A 21,055-nucleotide genomic window follows, 5' to 3' on the forward strand; every position below is an offset into this window, starting at 1 on the left:
ACTTGCATCTTACTAAGTACCTCCAGAACATGACCCCCATCTAAGGAATCTCCCCTGCATTTGGCTATACCAGGTAAGACAATAGCCTATCTTAGGTGTCTCCACTGGCACTAACCCATCCCAGGTATCGCCACTGGCATTACCCCATCCCAAGTATCTCCACTGGCATTACCCCATCCCAAGTATCTCCACTGGCATTACCCCATCCCAAGTATCTCCACTGGCATTACCCCATCCCAAGTATCTCCACTGGCATTACCCCATTCTAGGTATCTCCATAGGTACTCACCCATTCCAAGTACAGTACCTCCACTGGTATTAACCCATCCCAGAGGATTAATGCAGTGATGATATTGGCCTAGTTCTCCCCTCATACCATACCTAGAGTACACCAGGGGGTGTTCTATGAGTTTTTCTACTCCCCAAGCTTGGCTTGTGATAACTTGGTCCAACAAGCTGCTTGGAGCGGCCCCATAGCCCACATATCCACTACAACCCGGATGGTTCGGCACGTCTCACAGGAAATGTGTAATTTTCCTTGAACATGTCCACTTTTGTTCCAGCAATATTTCTTATGCTTGCTTGGAGTACATTGAATAGCTCATACAATGCACCTCATACAATGTTCTGATTGTGCTTATGGCACCTCTACTCTTCACTGGATTTATTTTGCATTTCCTACCATATCATTTACTCCAGTATGTTTTTTGCTGCGCAAATTAAGGACATGGCTTTTCAGTATCTTCTATGTGTATATTATATGATACCTCTTTCAAACAGAGTACATTTTGTGAGCTTTGAGACAGTCCCAATAATTAGGTGCTGTGTATGTTCTCTGTTTTCCCTGTATTTAAAAAATCTCTCCTGATTACAGGGTGAATTGAGTACTGAGCAGTACGCATTATGGACACCACAACTGATTTCAATAGGAGCATTGTGGTGAAATCCCTGAATTTCAAGGTTCTTATAATCCATCCTATCATTTTCCTGGACGATGCTATATTTGCTTGGCTATGCTCACTAAACATTGAGTCATCTAACACCATTATTTCTCAGATTTTGTACATGTTGCTTTCCATCAATGACAAGATCTAATTGTGTCTTGTATCCTGTATTTCATTTAAATTCATAGTTTTTACCATACATATGTATTTGGAATTTATCACTGTTAAACATCATGTAATTGTCCATTACCCATTCTAAGACTTTATTGGTATTGGCTTGACATTTTTCTCTGCAATATGCATGTTGATCTTTGTATAGTATGCAAAGGATGATATGAAGCTGTGACTTGTGCTTTTTTCTATATCTGATATGAGAATGAGAAAAAGCAGTGTTTACTATTTGTGCCTACAAATCGTGCCATTAGCTTTTGGACCCCGCCTTTCTAACCAGTGTATTTTTCTCTCTGCCTTCTATATGTATATTTCTAACACACCTTCTCACCTAACAAGTTAGGAGAGAAGGTGGTGGAGGCCAAGTAAGTAAGTAATTATCAAACGAAGGCACCAAACCGGGATGGTGGAGGCCAAAACCGTCAGTAATTTCAAAGCATTATATGACAGTACTGGGAAGATGGGACACCACTAGTGTAGCTCTCATCCTGTAACTATACTTAGGTAATTACACACATCTCCAGAAAGCAGCCCATGGCAGCTGTCTAACACCAAGGTACATATTTACTGTTAGGTGAACAGGAGTATCAGGGTGAAAGAAACTGCACACTTGTTTCTGCTTTGGCTGGAAATCTAACCTGGGCCTTTAGGCCTATGACCCCCTCCCCCCCCCCTAGTGCTATTTACTCAGCCACGAGGCAGTGGTACAAGGACTATGCTCTGGGTAACAACACTTTCCACTGTGCTTGGACATGAATTTGTTTGGAGACTATTAATTTTTGCATTCAGTTTGACAGAAAAGTGAATATCAATTGCCCTAATTTACCTATTATTTCCACTGATCTCATTTTATAGGCCATCACTCCATGGTCACAATTATCAAATCCCTTTGCAAAGTCCATTTATACAACACGTGCATTTTATTTTTCTTCTCATGCTTCCATAATTTTGTCATAGTGCATGAGTCCATGATTTTGTCACAGAGCAGGAAAGGCAAGATCTTCCTACTCTAAATCCATATTGACCTGAGTTGTGAAGTTCATTGCTCTCCTAAAACTGGATACTGTATTTGACTCATAATCACTCTTTCAAAAACTTAGCTATATAATGTGTAATGTTACCGAGACTGGTTTACAGTTTTTAGCCACTGTTTTGCTATCTTCCCTGTGTAGTGAAGCTATATATGCTGATTTAAATGCTTCTGGTATCTTACCTGTATCCAAGCTTTTTCTCCATACACCGAGCCCTTATGCTACTGGTACTTTACATTTCTTCAAATTCAAATTCAAATGTTTATTCAGATAAAGTACATACATACAAGAGGTGATACAAAAATTGATAGATTTATAGATAGAGCTAATACATATAATGCCTAAAGCCACTATTACGCAAAGCATTTCGGGCAGACTTTTTCTTGATAAATATGGAATATTCCATGAGTCGGGACAAGGGGTTGAGTGCATGGGTGTGTTGTAAATTTTTCTTTCAATGTCTGCTGTGCTCTTAATAATATCAGTTACATTGTCAGAGTTTTAGATATTGATAATAAAAGAAACTGTCTGGATCTTCAACCTTCATACTGTTTATTGGTGTGCTAAACATAGCCTCATACTATTCATTTAGGATTTCACCCACTTCTTTGTCATCATCTGTGTATGAACCTACACTTGTAAGTATAGGTCCAATTCTGGTGGAAGTTTTTTTATTTTGATGTTGCATATGTGAAAAAATACTTTGGATTTATATTTGATCTTTTTGTATAGCTCTTTTTTGTATATTTTGTTCCATAGTTCTTCAGTCTGGTAGGTAGTGATTGCTTCAGCTTCTGTTCTATTTCTTCAGCCTCTTCGTTTAAATTTATTTTTCTTTGTTGTAATATTAGTGTCTGTTTCGGCATTTAAGTTATTATTTTTCTTTATCTGTACTGTCATCTGTGCTATCTTTCTAAGTTGGACCTCTTTTTGAACCTCAGTAAAGGAACATGCTTCAATAAGACTTTAAATGCTTCAGTAATTAATTGTTCTATGCCTTGGATGATAGATTTGGTACTTAAGATGGTTTTCCATTGGATACTTACAAGTTCTATGTTTATTCTTTGCAGTAAATCTTCTTAGATGTTAAAATTGAATTTGCTGAATTGCCCTTCTCGCTTGCTATTTCTTTCGGACATACCGTATAAGTATTGATGTTAGTTTGAGCTTCAATTAGTTTGTAGTCTGAGCATGTAGTATCTGAGATTGTAATGTACCTGATTATTTTTTCTGTTTGTGGAGATCAAATCGAAAGTATTTTCATTCCTAGTTAGTTCGGTTATCTGCTGGTTGAGCAAAAAATTTTCACAAAATCTAAGTAGTTCTCTGACCTGTGATTGGTTATTTCCAGGTTGATTTTTTGTTAAAATGTTATTGTTTGATATCTCCAATGAAAATATTATTCGGCACTGGGTATTCTCGATTATCGAGGCACTTCTCTGTTTTTGTTCATTTGTTCTGTGCATTCCTCAACTCTTGCATTTGGCAGTTTGTATTAGAATATTAACATGTGCTCTCTACTTTGATTCCAAGTACCTCTACTTATTTGTAGAGTTCAAGAGCTTAGTGTATACAAGTTCCTCTTTAATATACAGACCTACTTCTTCTTGTTTACTCTACAAGTATTACATCCATATAAATAACATTTTGAGATCCAGCTTTCATTGTCCATGTAGACTCTCATATGGATTTCTGTGAAGGCAGTTATCATCAATATGTGGTTATTGTCATTTGACAAATATTGCTACTGTATTACCGTGCTCCCCGATTTGTATAGCAATGTTAATATGGTTATAATACCTATATGAGTGAGACAGAATTACTGTAGTTTCACGAAAAAATTCTGCCACTGTTTTACAATTTTTTATTATGTGATGAGGTTACAATGTACTAGGAGCCTGTGGTTATCATCAAAGCACAATTTGGCCATTCTGCCAGCTTTTAATTCATGTCTGGATGACATTCCCAGACAGACACACACAGCAAGGGAATAGGTTGCAAGATGCTCCTTTGAGCTTTGCAAAGAACAGATTTATATGAAAATGGGTGTACAGTATGTATCTTAATATGTAGGCCCATATACAGTACTCTTTTTGTCAATTATGTACAGATAAATTGAGTTATTCAACATAAACACTAAACTAATAAGTGAAATAACATAAAACACGAAGGTGAACATGGGCATTCTTTTGGCCAACTGCACCCTTTATGGCACCTAGCACAATACTTATTATTATTTTTCAAGGTCATATGACCCACTAAATGAGGCCGTCACCACAACACCATCTGGCAATTTTCATTCAGGAGATTCTTCCTCGTAGAATACGAACCATACATTATTGCTTGTTCAAAATTTAAAGGAAAATACTGTACATAGATATATATGATGATTTTTCTGTATCAAAATCAAACAAAATGGAGCCAAGTCAAAATCAGAATAATCATGATCGTTCACAGCAGTTTCAAATGTTTTCAGCACTTATAATTGATGGTAGTGTAAGTATAACTAATGTAAGGATGTTAGAGAGCTATTAGTAAGTATCAGCATCAAACACACAAGCAGTTGAACATGGCTACTGTATTCTCTGTTGGAATTTAAATGCCAATTGCAGTGGAATGAAAATGTTTCATGTGATACATCACAGTTCTCCAAAGAAGTCTTCTAGCCCACCTGTGTCATCTTCAAGTTCAACATATGATGAGATGATTTGCTCTGATGAAGTTTAAAATATTCCCAGAAAAGGTTGGCTTAAGCCATAATTGTCATTCGTTATGCTTGCTTCTGGCTCAAGAAGTGGCAGGAATCCTATGTGGTGGTGTGTCCCCTTCTGTTGAACATGCATCACAAAAGATTTTACTGTCGGCTGTCAAAAATGCCATGATTGTGTATAAAACAAGCACACAGTGCAGCCACCTCATTCATTACTACTGCAAGTCACGTATCATGCAGATACACAATTCTGTATACACAATGAAATAACAAGAACATGATATATCTGTATGAAAAATGTTAAAGCTGTACGATGGGATCTCTTATCATGCATATACTGTACCTTGCTTTCCCAATAATAGTTAGCTCTTAAGGTACAGTACTGCATCCAGATTTAAGCTTAATTAACCACCTTTCTCAAAAAAAAAAGTAAGAAAATGGTATCCATTACATAAATGTACAAATAAGGGCAGTAAATCTAATGGAAACATTTTCAATACACTTTTCTGATGAGACATTCTTTTCTGATGAGACATTCTTTCTGGGCATTATTACTGATCAAGTAGTAACAACAAACATTTTATAGAACAAATGCAATTATATATATTATATATATATATATATATATATATATATATATATATATATATATATATATATATATATATATATATATATATATATATACAGTATACTGTATATATTATATATGTGTGTTGTACCTAGTAGCCAGAATGCAGTTCTTGGCCTACTATGCAAGGACTGATTTGCCTAATAGGCCGAGTGATTTTCTTTATTTTCAATAAATTCACTATCATAGCCCAGCTGATCAAGGGTGTTCTACAGGAATGTGTCAAGCTCCATATTTCATACTGGAGAATGCACAATTCAACCAAAAGAGTCCCTGCAGAAGTATCCCAACACTTATGCTGTTGCTTGCCATTAAATTGACTATTTGTTTCTGCTAATGCTTAAAAAAAAAAAAAGACATAATTACGAACAAAATGAATGAAATGTTCATCACTGTAGACCAAACACCAAAACAAAGGAAACAGAAGAACAGAATATTTTTGTTCAGAAGTACTGTATACAGTACTACCAAGGTGAAGCCCATATCCTTCATGCACTGTACATTATCAAATCAACTGCACAACTTTGCACCATAAACAGCACTGCACCTCTTGCTAATCTTACCTTCTGTATACTTTCATTGACATCATTATCCTTCAGGTCTGGAAATTTCTGCTTTAAGTGGTGGAAGAGCTGCATGTGGGGGATGTTGCGCGTGTCAGTAGGCAGCCGCGCAGAGTCCATACTGTGGCCCAACCCACTTCAAATATGGCCTGGCCTCCCCTTTTACACTAGGAGCCCAGCCAGACTTATTTATTGTGCTCTTATCTATATTTATCTATTTTGGCACTGTTAACTTTTTATAACTTGTAAGAGGCTAGCCAGCAGTTAGACACAGGGCCCCCTTGGCCACATATGTAACAAATAGTCAGCTACAGCAGCACGGAATCTGTCTCGGCTGCATCTTGGAGTCACTCCATCAACTTCCTGAAAAATAAAAACTAGAGTTTGTCACCGCATGAAATGAAGGAGAAGCAACAATAGACTATTAGAATACTGATATAGTACTGTACTGTACTTTCATTGTGCACCTGTTAAATTATTGTTAAAATTGTGATTTAAATATACAGTATATTGTATAAAGACCCACTGCCAAGGTAAGGAATTGTATCAACTGTTTCCACTTAATAATCCCAACAAGAGGTTCAGAGGTTGGGGAGAGGGCAGAAAGTGTTCACAAATTTACACAGCAGTAAGAGAACTGTCCTACACATGTATGTACAGCATTATAAAATATCCTAGATTTCAAATTGTTTACTGCATGTCAATGAATTGGTTATACTATATGTAAATTCATTTAAACATCATTTAATAGAATAATTTCAATTTGGCCTCAAATTGAGACATGAGCAAAAATTACTTAAGAATGACTATGAGGATGAGCCACTTGTCAAGAAAAGCAGGACATTTGTATAAAGAAATGCCTCGTTCTTTTAAACTAAGTGATAATTTTCCATACAAATTAGGCATAGGCTTGTTAGGTCATGCAGAAATTAGATTAGATTTAGCTAATAAGCATCAGTAGGAGAAAGTTAAAATAGGAAAATGACTCAAATTACAGTTAAAATAGCTGGCTGTAAACTGCTATTCCCATTGCTAGACGGAGTAAGCCTGCTTGTCTTATTAAGCGTTCCCCTAGGTCAGGGGTGGTAAACCTGCTGGCGAGTGTGAGCCCAAATTAGCAAAACAGTACAGTAATCTTCTAAAAAAAAATTGTCTCGCATTCTCAGTGGAAATGCTTGAAAGCATTATAAAAGACGTCTGTTTAGGCAACAAATAACTGATCTGAATTTGTTTAAATGGTACAGCTATAGGAATTATGTTATTAAAAACTAGTTATTCCCAAGAAACAAAATTAATGAATTACTGTAGTAACATAAATAATTAACTTTTTTAAGGAAAAATGAGTCCTGTTGCTTATTTATGCACACATTGTTTTATTATGAGTGTTTTTATTAATTAAATTACAAGAGATTTTTTTTTATAAATGAAACCTCTTAGAAAGCCTGTTAAAATAATATTAATATTAATGTTTCAAACAAGCCAAATGAAAATAACATAATTTATAAACAGTATATGCAACAATTATGCAACAAGAAATGCAAACGTGAAATTATGAACTTTGGTTCACACTGTAAAACATACACAAAAATAAAGGAAAACATGGTTATTGTATGTGCTATGAGACCTTCTGCTGCATCAACAATGACATTTTATTTCAGGCTTGTATTTGGTGGTTGTGAAAGCTGTGCACATCCAGTGCTAGGTAGACTAATCCTATAATTTGACTTACCTGCTTGATGGGGTTCTGGGAGTTCTTCTACTCCTTAAACCCGGCCTGAGGCCAAGCTCGACTTGTGAGAGCTTGGTCCACCAGGCTGTTGCCTGGAGCGGCTCGCAGGCCCACATATCCACCAAGGTGAAGCCTATATCCTTAATGTACTTAATATTATCAAATCAACTACACAACTTTACACCATTGACTTGACAAAGTTCATCACTGAAAACAATGGCTCGCATGAATATGTCGATGAAAGTACTGTTAATACTGTCATTATGTGATTCTTCAAACAGTCATATGTTTTAAGAATGGAATTTTAGAGTTTATAAGGCTGTGGCTACAGTCATATTCACATACAACAACAGCCACATTCCCCTTGCAGCCCGTAACAGCTGTCCAATTCCTAGGTACCTATTTACTGCTAGATAACAGAGGCATCAGGGTGAAAGAAACTGCCCATTTTTGTTTCTCGCCGGCGCCGGGAATCGAACCCGGGCCACAGGATTACGTGCCCAGCGTGTTTTCCCACATAGCCACCGGCGCCCCATTATTAAATGAGTTGTGTTGTGTTTATGTAATTACCCAAGTGTAATTACCTAAGTGTAGTTACAGGACGAGAGCTACGCTCGTGGTGTCCTGTCTTCCCAGCACTCTTTGTCGTATAATGCTTTGAAACTACTGACTGTCTTGGCCTCCACCACATTCTCACTTAGCTTGTTCCAACCATCTACCACTCATTTTACAAATGTGAATTTTCTTATATTTCTCCGGCAGCTTTGTTTCGTTAGTTTAAATCTATAACCTCTTGTTCTTGAAGTTCTGGGTCTCTGGAATTCTTCCTTATCAATTTTACCGATTCCTGTTACTATTTTGTACTTAACGATCATATCGCCTCTTTTTCTCTCTATCTTCTAGTTTTGGCATATTTAATGCCTCTAACCTCTCCTTGTAGCTCTTGTCCTTCAGTTCTGGGAGCAACTTAGTGGCATGTCTACACAGCGGTTGTGTGGTGCCCATATCTTAAGAAGCACATCAACAAACTGGAAAAGGTGCAAAGACATGTTACTAAGTGGCTCCCAGAACTGAAGGGCAAGAGCTACGAGGAGAGGTTAGAGGCATTAAATATGCCAAAACTAGAAGACAGAAGAAAAAGAGGTGATATGATCACTACATACAAAATAGTAACGGGAATTGATAAAATCGATAGGGAAGATTTCCTGAGACCTGGAACTTTAAGAACAAGAGGTCATAGATTTAAACTAGCTAAACACAGATGCCGAAGAAATATAAGAAAATTCACTTTCGCAAACATAGTGGTAGACGGTTGGAACAAGTTAGGTGAGAAGGTGGTGGAGGCCAAGACTATCAGTAGTTTCAAAGCGTTATATGACAAAGAGTGCTGGGAAGACGGGACACCACGAGCGTAGCTCTCATTCTGTAACTACACTTAGGTAATTACACACACACACACTTGGGAGCCGGTGGCCGAGCGGACAGCACGCTGGACACGTGATCCTATGGTAGCGGGTTCGATCCCAGGCGCCGGCAAGAAACGATAGACAGAGTTTCTTTCACCCTATGCCCCTGTTACCTATCAATAAATAGGTACCTGGGAGCTAGTCAGCTGTCACGGGCTGCTTCGTGTGTGTGTAATTACCTAAGAGTAGTTACAGGATGAGAGCTACGCTCGTGGTGTCCCGTCTTCCCAGCACTCTTTGTCATATAACGCTTTGAAACTACTGACGGTCTTGGCCTCCACCACCTTCTCACTTAACTTGTTCCAACCATCTACCACTCTATTTGCGAAGGTGAATTTTCTTATATTTCTTTGGCATCTGTGTTTAGCTAGTTTAAATCTATGACCTCTTGTTCTTGAAGTGCCAGGTCTCAGGAAATCTTCCCTGTCGATTTTATCAATTCCTGTTACTATTTTGTATGTAGTGATCATATCACCTCTTTTTCTTCCGTCTTCTAGTTTTGGCATGTTTAATGCTTCTAACCTCTCCTCGTAGCTCTTACCCTTCAGTTCTGGGAGCCACTTAGTAGCATGTCTTTGCACCTTTTCCAGCTTGTTGATGTGCTTCTTAAGATATGGGCACCACACAACAGCTGCATATTCTAGCTTTAGGCTAACAAAAGTCATGAACAATTTTTTTAGTATATCGCCATCCATGTATTTAAATGCAATTCTGAAGTTAGAAAGCATAGCATAGGCTCCTTGCACAATATTCTTTATGTGGTCCTCAGGTGATAGTTTTCTATCTAGAACCACCCCTAGATCTCTTTCTTTATCAGAATTCTTTAAAGATTTCTCACATAATATATAGGTTGTGTGGGGTCTATGTTCTCCAATTCCACATTCCATAACATGACATTTATTAACATTAAATTCCATTTGCCAAGTGGTGCTCCATCTACTTATTTTGTCCAGGTCTTCTTGAAGGGCATGACAATCATCTAAATTTCTTATCCTTCCTATTATCTTAGCATCATCAGCAAACATGTTCATATAATTCTGTATACCAACTGGTAGATCATTTATGTACACAATAAACATCACTGGTGCAAGAACTGAACCCTGTGGTACTCCACTTGTGACATTTCTCCATTCCGATACATTGCCTCTGATTACTGCCCTCATTTTTCTATCAGTCAGAAAATTTTTCATCCATGATAGAAGCTTACCTGTCACCCCTCCAATATTTTCCAGTTTCCAGAACAACCTCTTATGTGGAACTCTGTCGAAAGCCTTTTTTAGGTCCAGATAGATGCAGTCAACCCAACCATCTCTTTCCTGTAATATCTGTGGCTCGATCATAGAAACTGAGTAAATTCGATACACAGGATCTTCCAGATCGAAAACCATACTGTCTGATATTATATAATTTCTCTCTAGGTGTTCTACCCATTTAGTTTGGATTAGTTTTTCCAATACTTTCACTATTACACTTGTCAATGATACAGGTCTATAATTGAAATAAGTGTCTAAAATAAGTGTGTGTGTGTGTGTGTGTGTGTGTGTGTGTGTGTGTGTGTGTGTGTGTGTGTGTGTGTGTGTGTGTGTGTGTGTGTGTGTGTGTGTGTGTGTGTGTGTGTGTGTGTGTGTGTGTGTGTGTGTGTGTGTGTGTGTGTGTGTGTGTGTGTGTGTGTGTGTGTGTGTGTGTGTGTGTGTGTGTGTGTGTGTGTGTGTGTGTGTGTGTGTGTGTGTGTGTGTGTGTGTGTGTGTGTGTGTGTGTGTGTGTGTGTGTGTGTGTGTGTGTGTGTGTGTGTGTGTGTGTGTGTGTGTGTGTGTGTGTGTGTGTATATATACGCGCGCGTGCGTGCGTGCGTGCGCTCTGAGAAAAAAATGGTAGTAGTAGAAACAGTTGATAGGCGGCCCAAAAGAGCAGAGCTCAACCCCCGCAAGCACAACTAGGTAAATACACACACGTGCGTGCCAATCTGTTTACTTAATAAACTAATTATTTTACAACACTGCAGCAACGCTGGACCTCTCACAACACACAGTTGTAAAGTAAACACCTCTCCTCTAGTCTGGTGTTGTTATGTTGAACCACCTGTCATCATGTTGAACATGATGACAGGTGTGCGCGTACACAACATTATGTTGCTATTCACAGGCAGCTGGCTTAAATGTACCCAAATTAAGCCTTAATGTGAGTGATAGGCTTTACCCTGCTGGCCCACAGTCCAACCCCGTCACACCTGCTAACTTGTTACTCAGAATTATCTTTTTCAAATTGTTATGAAGGAACGTGGGATAAATTGAATAAGAACGTTCTGCGCCTCCATGTAAAGCTCCCGCTATAAAAGTGGAATGAAGGCGGGTTTAAGATGTGCAAAGATCACAGCGACACTAACGAGAGGGGAAGAGGAGGTATGACAGTTTGACCAAGGCGAGGAAAGGAAGAACACAACGGCGTCACAACGACTGCTAGATTGATAAAGATTAAGCCACCCAAAAGGTGGCACGGGCATGAATAACCCGTAAGGCGTCACAACGTTCGCCCTCCACATTTATACATGGGATGTCGGTGTTCAACTGCTGCCAACTCGGTCAACCAGCCCTGAAAGTCGTAACACACAAGTCAGATATCCACACCCAACACCAGGCTACCAAACAAAGCAGCATGCGCGCGCTTCTCAAACAAGCTTAGCACCCATTGATTGATGAAGATTAAGCCATTCAAGAGGTGGCACGGGCATGAATAGCCCGTAAGCTGCCCAACCGTGGTAGACGGTTGGAACAAGTTAGGTGAGAAGGTGGTGGAGGCCAAGACCGTCAGTAGTTTCAAAGCGTTATATGACAAAGAGTGTTGGGAAGACGGGACACCACGAGCGTACCTCTCATCCTGTAACTACACTTAGGTAATTACCGACATGAGTGAACGTGTGTACCTGGATGAGGTTCTGGGAGTTCTTCTATTCCCCAAGCCCGACCCTGGGCGAGGCTCGACTCCTTTCAACGAGAACTGATGAACTGCTGGAACACAGAACAATTGTCACTATCTAACGGGCGATTCTAAAGTAATAATTACTCTATCTAACGGACGATTCTTTTTTGTGAGGGAGTGGTTAATAAATATAGGCCAAGCCTCATAATTCTAAGTTTATGTAGTGAATTTCCTTTATCTAATGCAACGTTTTATCAGCATATAAATTCAGATTCAGTTGTTAAAATTAGCTGAATCTGGAGGAAAGGTTGTGGTTAAATGACTGACTGACTGGTGAGGAAGCGAAGGTTGAATGGCAGTGATCAATAATTTATCTGGCTTTATAAGTACGAGGCCATTAACGCAGAACAAACAAAATTCATCTATTGAGATTACATACAATCATCCCTGCTAGGCTATACACCAGCTCTCTCACAGGACACCATTTGGTCACCACTTGGTCCGGGAGACATCTCCCGTCACGCAGGGTGCAGTTGCGCCTCCACAGATCTCCAGTATCATCTTTTGATACTGGTAATGGCTCGAAAGGGCCACCACTTACGGGCTATTCATGCCCGTGCCACCTCTTGGGTGGCTTAATCTTCATCAATCAATCATCTCACAGGACAACGAGACTTATCCCAAGGAGAACATATTCTGTCTGATATCCTTTGGGCAGAGAGAGGGCTCCAGAGGCCACAATGGTCTGCCCTTGGTGTCGACGGCGCACGTTAAGTGACCCCCTACAGCAGAGGACATATTATAGCTGAAATATGGTCCAGGGACTTGTAATGTGGACATGAGAATGGTCCATGAGGGAGCGAAACGTCGTCTAGTCAACATATCTCAGCCGCGTTATTGTGACTCCTCGTCTGCATATTACAGCTAGCTGTCTTGCGCGTCTGCCCGATGCCTCCAGGTGCGAGCTACGCACTGTGGGTGAGGCTCGCCCACGGCCACCTGCCCATCTTGCCAGCACTTCCACACGCCGCCACCCTCTTACACCACTACCACTTCCACTTGTTAACGTCAGTACAAGCCGTCCTCACCCGCCTCTTGGCAACACCCAGCTGCTGCAGCACGCTCACACAACTCGCTTACATGGGTTGCCTCCACTTCCGGCGTAGTGCCTCAAGCTTGGCGCATTTCTTCCTCATCAAGGACTAGCGAGTATATTTACCTCGGAGGAAGGGTTATTTTCAGACAGTGGGAATTCTATGCACGCTCGGTCTGCATTTGGAAATAAACCTTGCCTAAGGGTGTAGTTAGCTTGGGGGGCTGGCGGTAGGGGCTGGTGGCAGGGAATAGTGGTAGGTGGCGGCGGCCAGGGCTGGTGGTCGGAGGTGTCGGCCAGGGCTGGTGGCAGGGCCTAGTGGTCGGAGGCGGCAGCCAGGGCTGGTGGCAGGGCTTATGGTGGTAGGTAGGCCCTAGCGGCCGGGGGTGGCAGCCGGGGCCGGCTAGGCAGACGTCACAGGCTGACAGACGACCAGAGATGGTGACCGGATTTCAGGGACTCTGGTAGCCTAAGCTCCAAATAACTCTTCTGCCAGATTAACAGCGTGGTGACCTTGGCTAATAGTGTGCCTATAGGTACATCGAAAAATAATTAAAATATTATTACTGGTGGCTGTATTTTGGCAGTGAAGGTAATATTCCTGACATTTACTGGTTGGCTATTTCCTGTTCCTGGTAAAACATGAGTTGGTTTGGTTAGGAACGTTAGTTCACTAGCGCCAACCCTCGGCGCCCTTCTCTTATAACATATCCCGGGCATGGTACAACATAAAAACACTATCCCTGAGCATCTATTCATCGCATGGCCGATCTTGACACAGCCATCACTCCCTAGGACTAACTACGCCACGCCCACACCTCTACACCACGCCCCCATATTCTTTGGACCAAGCCCCAAAACGCCACACCATGCGCGCACATCTTACCCTACACACACACCACAACACGCCCACACACATACTACAACACGCCCACACACACACGCCATTACAAGCCCACACACACACCACTACACGCCCACACACACCACAACACGCTTACACTAACACCACTCCCACACATACACGGAATCATTCAGAACCCTGTATACCACATATGTAAGACCAATCCTGGAGTATGCGGCCCCAGCATGGAGCCCGTAAATTGTCAAGCACAAGGCGAAGCTGGAAAAAGTTCAGAGGTATGCCACTAGTCTAGTCCTAGAACTAAGAGGCATGAATGAGTTACGAGAAAAGGCTGCGTGAAAAGCACCTCACGACACTGGAATACAGAAGTGTAAGGGGTGACATGATCACTACCTACAAAATTCTCAGAGGAATTGACAGGGTAGATAAAGATAAACAGTGTAACACGGGTGGTACGCGAACAAGGGGACACAGGTGGAAACTGAGTACCCAAAATGAGCCACAGGGACGTTAGAAAGAAATTTTTCAGTGTCAGAGTAGTTAATGGAATGGAATGGAATGCATTAGGCAGTGATGTGGTGGAGGCTGACTCCATACACAGTTTCAAATGTAGATATGATAGAGCCCAGTAGGCCCAGGAATCTGTACACCAGTTGATTGACAGTTGAGAGGCGGGACCAAAGAGCCAGAATTCAACCCCCGCAAGCACAAATAGGTGAGTACACGCCACGCCACACACACACACACACACACACACACACACACACACACACACACACACACACACACACACACACACACACACACACGTCTGAGGTAGTAGGTATACAGGTACGGTAACATTCAGTGTTAAGTACGAGAGCTTCAAGAGCTCACAAATCGAGGCGTAACCGTCGTAACTCACATTATCAACACATCGCTCGTGTCAACGTGGACAGCGCCAAATCAAAATGGTAAGTCCTTATCTGTTCACAAGACACTGTGGGAAAAACCTGCTGGGATTGATATAAGAGGAGACTACCAGGGACTTGTACTGAACTAAATTAAAAATTACTGTCTGCAAATTAATTCAATTAAAATCTCTAGCTAGGGTTGTAAATCCTAAATCCTCTTTTCCTAATGACAGACTGTGGGCTGTAAGGGACAGGTGGGGTGAATGACTATGTTGATAGAAGTTCCAATCCACCTGTAGACAGGGATCTCACATCAGCTTGTATTTTATACAAGGATAAGATTTGATAAATTCAGTTATCTGACTGAACACTGGCTCTGTTTAAATCAGGGATTTAAACATACATAGTCTAACCTAGTACCATAACTTAACAGCCAATATGTTCTTATACTATAAACAACAAATTAATTGTAAAAGTATAAATAAATGACCTTAAATGGAGTCTTAATACTATTAACTTAGTACTAGAAATTATATTCAATTAAATGAACTTATATGATAACTTATAAATAACTAAGCAAGCAATTGATAACTTAATTTATATATTCAAATATATATGCAGACATATTCACTTTATACAGTTAGCTTGACTGAATCTCTTCCAAGACTGTGGACACTTGTGAGGTTTTTACTTATTGAGGCTGAATTCTTTTCTGACAGAATGGACACTCATGAGGTTCAGTGCTTGGATAAGATTCACAGCTACACTACAATTTTAATAAACGTACCGATATGTGAGGCTTAGCCTCGCTTTTTAACCAACAGACAGATTTATAGGATATTAAAGCTACACAAGCATACAATTGGCCAATCATATACCAAATAACCTTCAATATACTTCTCTGCCAGTCGGGGTGCCTGTCTGACAAGTTTGCCAGACTGATTAACTCTCTCTTGTTGAGTTTAGGCACGATATTTTGCTACAGCGTTGCTGTATGATGATCTGGTAGCGTTGCTACGTGATTTTTCTTTAACTGCGTTGCAGAAGAATGATATGATAAAGATAAAGAATGAAGATGGAGGAAACCGTGTCACCGTGATCTCCACTATACACTCTTATTTTATGAATGTTCTATGATTTTCCTTGTAGATATTGTCCAGGTACTCCCCCAGTTCTAGAGAGTATTCACTGGCGATAAAAAATATTAGATAAGGTGTCCTTGAGCTGGTAATGTTCGCTAAGGATCAGTCACTTGTTCACTCATTTGTAAACAAACGCGGAGTGCCGCTGGGCTTGTTGGTGGGCGCTTCTCTCCCCCCCATCGCCCTGCCATGCTCTCTGAGCACGGTAGCCTTCAATGAATATTGATTGATTATTTTTTACAGTCTAGACTTATGATTGAAATAAGATGTGATTATAATATAATTAGATATAAGATTTAAAGATTATAAGTAGTATTTGAAAGTACCACTGAATCTTATTAAGGATTCGATTTTTAATCCTACCGGATGTTGAATCAATGTTCCAATAGTTTTTTAATTAAGAAGTCCTTCTAGAAGCTTCTGGATCCTTGAAAGATCATGTACAAAGTCACGTAGGCATCAAAAGGGCCCCTGTTGCGTACGTGTTCATGGTGCCATTGTCATCCAGGATCAAGCTATAAAATGAATTTTTCATGATTCTAATATGATTTTTATACGATTTAGATATGATTTAGATATGATATAGAAATTATACATTTCTTAGATGATTATTAGATATGGTGGGTAAAAATTTCCCACATCTTCCAGAGGGAGAGAACTGGCACAGAGTCCAATACTTAGGACAATAGTAACCATATGTATTTATTTACTCTCCATTGGATTGATAATACAAGTGCAAATTTTGCTTGCACTTTTGTGCTGCTGTCCGTTGTGGACGATTGTGTCTGTTAGGAGTCTGTGGGTCTTGTGGAGTTAGAGTGTCTTGAGGTCTCTCAGGATCTAACTGCAGCTGGCTCACTGATTCCATGTGGATGAGTTTGTCCAATGTCTTCAGGGAAGTTGCTCCTTTAGACAGGATTTTGACTATTCTCAAAATCCCCTGACTATCCGGATGGACTGAGACAACTTTACCTAATGGCCAGTCAGCCCTAGGGCCATCACTGTCTACCAAGACAATATCGCCAGGTTGGAGATTAGATATATTATGTGGGACATTGGCCCCATAGTGATGTTCTCGTAGAGATGTAAGATATTCTTTTGTCCAAACATCATTCCATTTTTGGATTATGCTGGACAGATGCTTATACCCCTGAACCAACTCGCTCTCACCCACATATGAGGGATCTCTGATCTCATCATCCACTAGAGATGGTACTGGAGTCAGAAGTCTTCCATACATTAGGTGGGCAGGACTTAATGGCTCATGTTGAGTAGGATCCTCAGACAAGTAAGTCAACGGCCGGTTATTCACCCTTGATTCTATTTCCGTGATTACTGTCTGGAGTTCTTGAAGATTGATTTTCTGACGGTGTAGAGATTTTCTCAAGGATCTTTTTACAGTTCCTATTAACCGTTCATAAAATCCTCCGTGCCATGGGGCTCTCGGAGGGATAAATTTCCATCTGCAATGACGCTGTTCCAGTGTGGAAGTAACTGCAGGATGGGAACAGATTTCCCGTAGACATGCTTCTCCAGCTACCAAGTTTGCTCCGTTATCTGAAATCATCAGCTTAGGGCATGATCGGCGTGCTGCGAATCTGCGGAAAGCTTGAATAAATGATTGAGCAGTCATATCGGGTGTTACCTCTAGATGTACTGCCCTAGTGGTAGCACAGGTGAACAGACAGATGTATGCCTTGATAGGTTGCTTATCTGCAGTCCCTGTTAGATATATTGCTCCTGTATAATCTACTCCTGTCGTTTCGAAAGGTTGTAGATGGACCACTCGTTCCTTTGGCAGGGGTGGTGGCCCTGGATAAGAGCAAGTTCTTGCATCGTACCTTCGGCATATCATGCAATTCTTCAAGATTGATTTGACCGACTGTCTTCCCTGAGGAATCCAGTACTGCTGTCTGATTTGTGTGAGTGTGTCTAACACTCCTCCATGTTTGATGATTTGTTGATGTGTATGCAACACAATCAACCTTGTGATCCAATGATTTTTTGGTAAAAGCCATGGATGCACGGTATCTAGATTGATATCTGCGTGTTTAAGTCTCCCTCCACAACGCAGAATGTTGTGATTTTCTTGGTCTATCCACAGACCGAGATTGTGTTTTAACTTATGCGGAAGATTTTCATAGTTATTCCCATAAGTTTCTCTCTGGGCTTGTCTTACCCAATAGATAAGTGCATCTGGAAAAGTGTATTTTATACCTTTTTTCCTGAGATAATGAAACACGTTCTGTGTTACATTGATTAATTTGATGAGCGAGGAGTAACGAGTACAATCCAAGACTGATATTTGAGCTTGCTGCCTGGTGGTAGTTATGGTTTGTGTCGTAATGACGTGTGGCTTTTGTTCAGGCCAACTACCATTCACCAACCATCGAGGCCCATGAAACCAAATATCTGCCTTTGCAAACTGTTTAAATGTCATACCTCTTGATAAGAGATCAGCTGGATTATCCTTTGTTGGTACATGCAACAATTGAAAGCCTGCGGAAATTTCTTTAATTTCCGAGACGCGATTTTTTACATATGGAGTTGGACAGTTGTCGTTTCGTACCCATTGTAAGACAGCTTCATTGTCAGACCATATAATGACATCTTTGATGTTCATGGTAGACAAGACTTGTTTGATATGCACTGCTAAGCGTGTACCAGTTAGCAGTGCTGTTAGTTCCATCTGAGGCAAAGTCCTCTTTTTTAATGGAGCGACTCTGGCCTTAGAGGTGATAAGATATGATTGATTAGAAGTCACTAAGTAAGCACAAGCTCCAAAAGCTTTGGCTGACGAGTCTGCGAATACATGTAGTGATACTTCCTCATTTTCCTCGACTATGTGTCTCGGAAAGATTATCTTTTCAACTAAAGTTTGTTCTTGAGCCACTTCCATCCAAGCTTTTTGTAACTGGATTGGTAGTGGATCATCCCAACCAACCTTAGCCTTCCATGCTTGTTGCACCAATAAACGCCACTTGATTGTCAAAGGATTTAGTAGACCTAGTGGGTCGAATACTTTGCTAACTTGTGAAAGCAAATCCCTTTTTGTAGTGATGTTGTAATTTACTGGCACAGATTTGATCGATATTGTGTCCGAGATTAAATCCCAATCCATACCTAACACCTTTTGTGATTCTGGTACGTGATATTCAGGGTAATCTCTTGCTATTTGATTATTCAATGTTGCATTATTAGAGGCCCAAGATTGTAGTGGCATGTTGGCACCTTGTAGCTCCTTGTTAGCCTCTTGATATAATTGTAACAGTTCAGTAGTACTGTTAACTGTCCCTTGAAAATTATCTACATATAGATTTTGACTGATTTCAGTCTTACAGGGACTTGATGATTTCTTCAGATGAGTATCTAGAGTTGCTTGCAATAGAAATGGACTGCTTGTCGCGCCGAAAAGAACTGATGAGAATCTGAAAGTCACTACAGGACTATTGACATCTTCTGGGTTCTCTACCCATAGAAACTTAGTGAAGTCTCTATCTTCTTCCTGTAAGCCAACTCTTAGAAAGGCCTTACTTATATCTGCTGAATACGCATATTTGTTAAGTCTAAACTTCAACAGTATGTCATACAATTTCTGAGTTAGACTTGGACCTGTTTGCAAACAATCATTTAGACTGGTTCCTTGGGGTCCAGATTTAGAGCTACAATTAAAAACTATCCGTAAAGGAGTCGTTTTTGATTCTCTCATTACAGCCATGTGAGGTAAAAAATGGCCTGTTTGCGTATTGTCATGTTTCACGACTTCGATGAATTTATTCTTTAATTGTTGAGCAATAATCTCATGATAGAGTTTTAAATGCTCAGGCCTTTTTCTTAGCTTTGCTAGTTGCGATTTAAATTGACTATAAGCCATGTGATAATTGGTAGGTAAGGTTTTATGGTTGATTTTCCATGGTAGCCTTACCCAGTACTGTCCATCATAGTACTGTACAGTTTCCAAGTACTGATTGTATGCACAGACATCATCAGGACTTGGTTGTTCAGGAATTATTCCTATGGCATCAAGTTCCCACAATTGAGGTACAGATTCTAATCCATCATCAATCATGTGGGGGATTTTAAGTGGTGACTGTTCTTTGCCTAGTCATGCCACTATTACAGTTTCTGTATGATGTGATTTTTCAGGAGTTGAAGGTTCAAGATCTAGTATCGGTCCTGTCATCAATATGCCTCCTGCTGATTTGAGTATATTCATACCCATAGATTCTTCTGATCCCAGAATGAATCGATGATAGTAGTCAGCTCCAATCAGGATTCCGATATCTCCTATGTAGTCAGAATCAAGCAGAGGATCTGCTAATTGTATTCCTTTTTCTTTTAGGAATTTAATTGTGGCTGTCAGACCAGTCACTTCCATTTCAGTAGGAATTTTATCAACTACTATGGCTTCTACTGTCCTTTGGGATGTACCTAGACAGACATTGAGTTTTACTACTGGAAAGGTTCTACGACCAGAATTAGTAAAAAACCCTGATATAGATGTAGATACTTGCTTTGAAGATTTAAGTTGTAAATCTTCTGCCATCTTTTTACTGATAAAGGTTTTCTGTGACCCTTGATCAAAAAAGCCTCTAGTTGGAATACAAATTCCTTGATTGCATAGTTCTAGCTGTGCAGTAGGCAATATGGCTGTTGTAACAATTTCTGTATCCAAGTCGTTGACATTGCTCATTACTGTACAGAATTGTACGGCTGTTGTGGTATTATCATCTTTGGGCTTTGCCTGAGATGCATGTTGATTATTGGAAGTCTGTGATCTGGATTGAGTGTTAATATCACCACAGAGTGCTGTGTGATGTACACTTTTATGACAATATTGGCAGTTCTGCAATTGAGTGATACACTCACTAGTATCGTGCTTCCGTAGACAACGGATGCAC

General features: G+C 40.2%; 2 protein-coding genes across 13 annotated transcripts in view; both read right to left on the reverse strand.

Moving 5' to 3' along the window:
• Positions 1–21,055, reverse strand: part of LOC123745820 (mitogen-activated protein kinase kinase kinase 7-interacting protein 3 homolog) — a 158,363-nt gene that overhangs the window by 43,256 nt on the left and 94,052 nt on the right. For 11 of the 12 annotated variants that reach the window (XM_069317611.1, XM_069317612.1, XM_069317609.1 and 8 more), the window contains one exon: positions 6,051–6,413. In XM_069317611.1, coding sequence (XP_069173712.1) covers positions 6,051–6,076 — 26 coding nt within the window. In that variant the 5' untranslated portion in view covers positions 6,077–6,413. Of the gene's footprint in view, positions 1–6,050; positions 6,414–7,779; positions 7,936–21,055 lie in introns of those variants that run through there. The other variant, XM_069317607.1, reaches the window with a different exon arrangement.
• LOC138359020 (uncharacterized) lies at positions 14,933–20,223 on the reverse strand. The gene is made up of 2 exons (XM_069317606.1): positions 15,800–20,223; positions 14,933–15,305 (listed from the first exon to the last, which is right to left on the reverse strand). The coding sequence occupies exon 1, from the start codon at positions 20,221–20,223 to the stop codon at positions 16,861–16,863; it is 3,363 nt and encodes a 1,120-aa protein (XP_069173707.1). The 3' UTR covers positions 14,933–15,305; positions 15,800–16,860.

This window comes from Procambarus clarkii, chromosome 88, assembly GCF_040958095.1.
Source record: "Procambarus clarkii isolate CNS0578487 chromosome 88, FALCON_Pclarkii_2.0, whole genome shotgun sequence".
Classification (NCBI taxonomy): domain Eukaryota; kingdom Metazoa; phylum Arthropoda; class Malacostraca; order Decapoda; family Cambaridae; genus Procambarus; species Procambarus clarkii.